The sequence below is a fragment of the Haliaeetus leucocephalus genome, unplaced genomic scaffold (assembly GCF_000737465.1).
Source record: "Haliaeetus leucocephalus isolate CR32 unplaced genomic scaffold, Haliaeetus_leucocephalus-4.0 Scaffold164, whole genome shotgun sequence".
Lineage (NCBI taxonomy): Eukaryota > Metazoa > Chordata > Aves > Accipitriformes > Accipitridae > Haliaeetus > Haliaeetus leucocephalus.
Genome location: NW_010972600.1, coordinates 411,504 through 418,896, shown reverse-complemented (window position 1 = coordinate 418,896; position 7,393 = coordinate 411,504). Strand labels below are relative to the sequence as shown.

Here is a 7,393-nt window from a genome sequence, read left to right as displayed (position 1 = left end):
TGAGATGTTATGCATGATTTGAGGAAAAACTACAGGGTAAGCTCTCCGGAGACTGCTGTGCTGAGCCATCCCATTTCACTCCAGGGCAGGCTGGGCTTGTCCGAGCCCTCCTGCATGCTGAGCACAGGCATGCTGTGAGCCCTGGGTACCAGACTCCGACATGACCAGCACCTGTACATGTGTTGCCAGCCTGCGGGTTGTTGAGCGGTTGGCTGCAGGATTGCAACTGAAAGCATCCTTGCCTGGTCTTTTGTATTTTTTACACCTCCCTGTTGCAGTCCTGCCCTTTTCTCAGCCTGAGCGGACTTTTCCACTGTGTTGACATCAGGACTGGGTGTGCATCAGAGCAAGGACCAGCCAGATATCATTGTGATCAAATAATATACAGGAAATACAGTTTGGAGAAAAATGTATTTCAAAGCTACTTAAAATACAGCTGATTAAAAAAGAAGAGAGAGACAAATATCCAGGTGTGTTTGTGACTCAGTTTCTGCGACAGAGCTGGAGCTTGGGGAATGAAAAGAATGTGACTGGAGCAGGCAGTAAACTGACCTGCTGCCTGTGTCTGCGCTCACCTGGGCTGGGAGGCGCGAGAGGAACAAAAACCTGTCTTTGCTTGGTGTTCTCAACGAGGGCCTTCGGTTTTCGTCTTGTGACGCTGAATCTCTGGCACAGCCCTGCCAGCTCCAAGAGGAGCCTGGGACAGGAGCACAGGGCAGGGCTGTGCGCTGGGGTAGGAGATGTCCTTGGAGGAGTGTGCGTGGGCAGCAGTGGGTGAGGTTTCTGCTCTGCTTGGGCTTTTGGGACACAGCCTGGTGCAGAGCCAGCAGGCAGAGCAAGGTGGTGGCACATGGCTCTGAATGGCTGGGCCCGGTGGCTCGGGACAGATGTCAACTGATGCCCCTTTCTGTTGCAGGGACTTTGGGCAGTCAGGGCATCTGCCGGACCCGCTGACCGGGTGTCGGTGATGGCATCGTGCGCTCCAGAGGCTGCGTGCCGGGACCTTGCTGTGGCAGATGCCAGAGCAGTAGGTGGGGAGCCTGCCCCTGTGGGGGCTGCCAGGGGGGGATGGACGGAGGGTTCAGCAGCTTGGGAGTCTCCCTGTGTCTTCTCTGGCTTTTGGGGCTCTGCGAGGGGGCTGGGAGTGGCTGAGGAAGGTGCTGGCCTTCCTCCCTGGGCACTCAAGGTCCTGGTACCGGCAGACTTTTGGTGTCTTTCAAAGCAGCCTCACCTGAGGACCTGGCCCTTCCTCCCGAGACCTTTCTGGGAAGGGACGTGCCTCCCATGGAGGAGGAAAACAGGCGCCTTGTTTGGCTATTCTTGAGCCATTTTGGAATACAAGAAGAGAATGTTTGTTGGAGAAAACGTCCCCAGTGTGGATGGCAACAGCCTTTGCCAAGCCTGTCGAGGCCACGCGGCCGGCGCTGAGCAACTCTCCTGGAATGTTTTTCCTCCTTGGCTTTGCCAGCGCAGCCAGGGCAGCCCAGCGGCGCCTTTCATCTCGGCGGGTGGATGCCTGCGGGACGAGGGTTTATCTCAGGACTGGTATATCAGGGTTAATAGCTCATCCTCCGCCAGAGGTTGAGCCAGAAGCTTCTGCCACCAGGATCCTAGGCTTAGGAGGTGGGTGGCAGCAGGAAGGTCCCCAGCTGAGCCTGCATGTGCCCATCAGCTGGGCTGGCACGGAGGGAAGGCTTTGCTGTTTAGTCACTGAAACGCAGCCCGGGAGACCTGGAAAAACCTTCCTTCTCCTGCCGCATTTTAGCTGCTGGCTGTGGCACGAGGTTCCCAGCTCCTCCAGAGCTTGGGGGGTGATTTCTCACATGTGAGCAGTGCTCGGGGTGGGTTTTGAGTGGGCGAAGCAAAGCCTGTGGTGGGTACGTGGCTGCTCCCGGCCAGTGCTGGTGCCCGTGCCCATGCCCACCGCAGCCACCACACAGTTAATGCGGTGGCTGTTCCCTCTCACAGACTTGTTTGGAGCTGGTTGGGTAAGAAATGGAACAAGTTTGGTGGTTTTCACTGGGGCCATCGCTCATGTCTGACGTGACAAAGTGACCAGGCTGCGATGCCTCGCTGCAGCGGGTGCGGAGGGCGGCGCAGGAACGTGCCCTGGCTGGGAGGCCGAGGCGCGGGTGCTATTTCTGGCCGTGCTCCCCTCCAGGCAAGGGACTGGTCCTCCCAGCTGGTTCCTTCCTGGCTCCATCTCTGCTGGGGAGGATGGAGTGGAGCTGGGCTTGGGGGGGGCAGGACCAGCCTGGGGGCACTGGCTGCAGCCTGGGGAGGCTGGGGGATGGATGCCCCACTGTGCTTCAGGTCTTGATCCAGGGCAGGGATCAGGCACCAGCCATTTGAGTGGGCATCTGTGGCCCAAGTACTACCACTGGGGATGGGTCCCCAGAGCGGGTCTGGTTCTTTCTGCTCATGATGTCCTGGCTCAGGGTCTGCACATGAGTGGGGAACAGTGTCCCAGCTCCTCCCAGCCAGGGGCAGCCCCAGGGCTGCATCTACCCGAGGGTCCGGGCTGGCTCCTGCGGTGCTGCCCAGCTCCTCGTCCTGCAGAGCCCACTGCAATGCTGCAACGGGACACTCGGCTGGGCTGGGCTCTTGCTCTGTCTGGCACCAGGGACCCTCTCGAGCCCTCATCCCCCTCTGCCTTGTCCCTTTGGGACTCCAGGGCCACATCCCCTTGCACAGAGCCTGGCACCTCCCGGGGGATGCTCCCCCTCAGAGCAGCTGCGCTGCTCTGGCTGTGGGTCACGCGTGCGAGCGCTTTCCTGTGGTGCTAGCGCAGGGTCCAGGCTCTCCGCCGCCGGCAGCTGCTTTTTCCTGCTCCCTCCTTTGTGCCGCTGAACAGCTGTCGCTCTGTTTTCCTGTGGGTGAGGTTTTGGGCTGGATGCATCTCTGCCTGCACACTCGGGTGAGGGTGTGGGTCAATGAGGAGCTGGACATGGCGGGGACCAGCTCCCCACCGGCAGCAGCAGGGACGATGCTGGTGGCTCCAGCCACGACCCTGGGAGAGCCAACCCCACCTGGCCCGAGCCAAGCCCACCATCAAAGCTCCAAGACTCACTCCCCTTTCCGTACCATGAACACAGCTTTAATTGCCACGACTGCTTGGACACAAGACAAACATAGCCTGCCGGTACGTCCCAGCCCTGCAGCCTCCGTCCCAGCCCTAGTCCCTGCAGAGATGCCATTAGCAGAGCGATGGCCACCTGGTTCGGGCTACACAGGCAGGGGCATGACGTCGGCAGCACGTGGTGGCTGCGCTCCCCAGGCTGCACCGGGCTGGCTCTGCCTTGGCAGGATGGTGGGGAGAGCCATGTCCCTGCACGGCTGCAGGCTGTGTCTGGAGTATCTGCCTTCCACATCCATCCTGCGCCATACATTTAAAAATAAAACAATAAATAGCAAAAAAAATAGATATGTACATAAATAAAATAACCCTCTTCTCCATTTTTTCCTACAGGACGGTCCAGAGCCGCCCGCGGGGCTCAGCTGACGAGCATGGGGAGGAAGTGGGTAGAGAGGTGCTGCCGGCGCGTCTTGCCCCCTCGCTGCGGCCTGCCCTTGCTATTGAGCGAGAGGAACATGAGGCGGCCCCGGTGCCGCCAGCGCAGCGATGCGTAGGTGTTGTAGCCGTTCTCCTCGATGCGCTCCGTGAACTTGCAGTTGGGGCTGAACTCCTTCTGGCAGGAGAGGGAAGGGGGTGAGGGGCGGCTGCACTCGGCCGGGGCCCATCGTCACCCTGCTCCGGTGGGGTCGGAGCCCGAGAACGGGGCAGGGCAGGACCCCGGCTCCTCCCCGGTCCCTGGAGGGCAGAGGGGCTCTGTGGGTGCCGTCCCCTGCTGGGGAGCCGGTCAGGGCACGGGAAACCAGGAGCCCGCTCCTGGGCACCAGTCCCGGCAGCTTTGGGACCCCCCGTTCCAGCTCTGCCCTGTGCCTCTGACCCCGGTCCGGTCCCTCCCGGGAGGCAGCGTCCGACCTACCGACCCGTAGAGCCTCCCCTGCTTGTTCATGGCCAGGTAGAAGCCGGTGTGCACCGCCCGGATGGCCACGACGCCGACACGCACCGATCGGATCTCGACGATGCCTACGGGACAGGGAAGCGCGGCAGTGAGCCGGGGAGGGACGGGTGACCTCCCCAAGGCGTCCTGCCCTGACGACGGGTCTGTGGCCACAAAGTGCCGCCCCCACAGGGACAGCGCCGCTGACCCTCGCCCGGGGCCGAAGCAGCTGGAGGGACGGCGGGAACGAGGGCTGCTGCCTGACCCGGGAGCGGGAGGGGGAACCTCTGATCAGGGGAGGATTTGATCTTTACTCCTCTCCTCCCCAGGCCCCAGCTGCTTCCCAGAAGCCGGGCTGCGTGGGAGCGATGCCAAGCACAACGTCCATTTGCCCGGAACAAATCTCTGCCCATTGCTGACCGGGTTTATCCTCCCCTCACGGGCAGCTCTGCCTGTGCATCTGTCCCGAATGCACCTGCGGTGGTGCCCTGGCGACCCGAATTGCCTCTCGCAGCACTCGCCCCCCCTGTGCACTTGGGGCACCGAGGCCGGCGTGGCCCTTGGAGGGGCAGAGTGTGCACGGGGGGGGTGGCAGTGACAGCGCACAGCTGCGTTAGGGTGGATGGAGGCACCTGGGCAGAGGGCTGCAGGGGCAGGAACACGGTATGGACGGTGCTGCCGACAGACATTGGTATCAATAGCCCAGCTGGCACAAGCACAGATGCACAGCTCTGTGCCGGGCACCATGGGCAGGAGGGATGCGGCAGCACTGCAGGACGTGGGGACGAGCCCAGGAGGCGGCTGCAGCCGGGCTGCGAAGCCACAGCGGGGCCCGGCCATGGCTGGGCTGACGTGCGTGTGCCCGGCCACCGAGCTCCCAGCACAGCCGCTAATGGGAAAGGCATGCGGTCGGACCAGCAGCTCTGACAGGGGAAACACCCAGAGCATCATCAGGGCCTCTGGATTCCTGCACTGCCTCGCACCTGCCAATGCCCAGCCAGCCCAGAGTGCCGAGGCCAGCCCTGCTGCCCACCGGGCACACACATGGTGCTGGGGGAAGGGGAGAAGGAATCTCCAATGGGCAGAGATGCAGGCAGGACAGCGGGCAGGTTGTGAGCCACAGCGGGAGCTGCCCATGGGTGCCGCTGCCCGGGGCTGCCCTGGCCGGCTAGGGTAGGAGGATGTGCGGAGGCTTTGGCTGGTGGCAGCATGCATGGCGCGGGGGGCTGCAGCCCCTGGGCAGGGGCTTTCACCAGGCATCCACACCCCGGCTGAGCCGGCATTCCCTGGGCATCACCTGCCTGGGGGCACACGTGCCCTGGCCAGAAGCGGACAGAGTGGATATGGCACCAGGGCAGCGTGAGGGCTCCCAAGCATTCAGCTCCTTGGGGGCCATGTGTAAGAGGGGATTTTCAGCCCAACTGCCTCCGTGCTACTGCCAGCACCCAGCCCCGGCACCCAGGGCCCGGCCCAGTGAAGCCGTTGACAAGCGGCAGCCATGGGGAAGGGCTGAGCAAATGCCTGCGAATCCATCCCACTTGATCACCGTCTGGAGCTGCTGCTATTTATAACATAAAACTTCTGCTTTTCTAAAAATAACCCCCCCGTTGCTGTTCCCGGCGCCCCGGCCGGCTCTGCCCTGCTTTGGTCACAGGTGCCCGGCCAGTGCCTGGCTCTGCGGGGGGGGGATAGGTCCCTGCAGGCGTGGGGCAGCAGCCCAGGGCCGTGCAGCAGCCAGGAGGCAGCTCCCAGTGCTCCCAGTCTCACACCCTCTGCCCCAGCGGGGTCCCAGGGAGGCTGGGGCAGGTGCAGGGCTCGAGGCAGGGGAAGCCCTGGGACAGCCCCTGCCACCCCGCAGCCGCTGGCAGGGCTGGTCCGGCAGCTGCCGTGAAGGCTGAGGAGCAGAGCCCGAGCCCAGCCCAAGCGCATGTTATCTGCTGCACCGATAACCAGAGCGAGCCCCGTGCGACAGCCTGGAGCCACTCCACCTGCCAGGCCCCACGGCTGAGGGAACGCGTGTTGGAGTGCTTGGCACTGGCAGCGTGCCCGGTCACGACTCCTGACAGCCTCCGACACCACAAGAGGGTTCCCTGGGCTGGGCTGGGCTCCTTTGTCCTGTGGCCGGATGGGTGACATCCTCCTGCGCTAGCCAGGAGACAGGACAGCCCCTGCTGCCACCAGGACATGGGCTGGGGGATGCTGCTCCCGTCCGCAGCATCCTTCCCATCCCAAGCCCCCGTGCCCTGCCAGGGCCCCCCAGGGATGCTCGGGCATTCCCCCTTCCCAAGGCCCCCAGCATCCCCGCCCTGTCCAGCCACTGTCCTGCCAGCCTGGTGCCCCCCTCCCACTCCCAGGGTGCGGGGACCCAGCACTTGAAATGGGCCGATACCACAGGTGCCGGGGCTGGGCTCGCAGCCCTGACCCTTCCTGCAGCCGTACTGTGGGTGCCGTGTCCCCTCAGGACTCACGGCACCATCACCTGGAGGGGGCCTGGGTGGGAGCAGGTGGCCACAGAGCCGAGGCAGGATCCTGGTGCCGGGAGCAGCCTCTCCGCTGGCGCGGGGACCCTGGTGCTGGCCTCCGCAGCTGCCTCTTCCCACTGCCGCACGCGGCTGCTCCCAAGGGCTGCAGGGTGGAGCAGACGCAGCCCCAGCCCCAGGGGAAGGCCTAATCCTGCCTCCTTGTTCCCAAGCTCCAGATCGCAGCACAGCCTGGGCAGCGACGACATCCCGCAGCGTTCGCCCTCTCTGTTTTCCCCCTCCCAGGATGCGCTGCCCGGTCCCATGAGCCCCCCGGGCCCCTCTGCAGGAGCAGCCCGTGGGGATGCTGCAAGGAGTCCCCCCCTCAGCATGCTGTGGTGGGGGCTGCCAGCTGTGCCCACCCGGGTCCCCGCGCAACGGGTGTCCCTGCAGTCCACACGTGCCCTCAGGCTGTGCTGAGCCCCGACCTGCTCTGCAGGTAGTGGATGCTCTGTGGTCCCCTCCGACGGGGCTGCTCCACTCTCCTGTGCCAGCCTCACCGATGCTCGGTTCTGAGACCAACATCATCCCGAAGCTTCCTCTGTCCCTCCATCCCTCCTCCTCCTCCTCCTCAGCCTTTATCCTCCCCAGCATGTTTAAAGGGAACGATCAGATCCCCTCCAGTGCTGAATGAAGATAACCCAAAACGCAGGGCAGGGGAGACAGCCCCCCTGTCTGCACTGGCAGGACAAAATGGGATGAGGGACCCCCCCCGGTCACCCCAGGCACTGGGCAGAGCTGGCAAAGTGACACCGGGTCCCTAGACAGAGCACGCTAGTGTCCGCACACCTCTCATCGCTTCCTCAGTGCGGTGGGCAAACAAACCCCGGGAAAGGGGCTCCCGGGGGCAAGGGCAGCAGGAACCGT

The 7,393-nt window shown here is 63.6% G+C and overlaps 1 protein-coding gene across 1 annotated transcript; it reads right to left on the bottom strand.

Moving 5' to 3' along the window:
- Nucleotides 1–3,494: 3,494 nt before the first annotated feature.
- Nucleotides 3,495–6,735, bottom strand: FGF22 (fibroblast growth factor 22). The gene is made up of 3 exons (XM_010563266.1): nucleotides 6,476–6,735; nucleotides 3,990–4,236; nucleotides 3,495–3,689 (listed from the first exon to the last, which is right to left on the bottom strand). The coding sequence occupies exons 1-3, from the start codon at nucleotides 6,733–6,735 to the stop codon at nucleotides 3,495–3,497; spliced, it is 702 nt and encodes a 233-aa protein (XP_010561568.1).
- Between the last annotated feature and the right edge of the window lie 658 nt (nucleotides 6,736–7,393).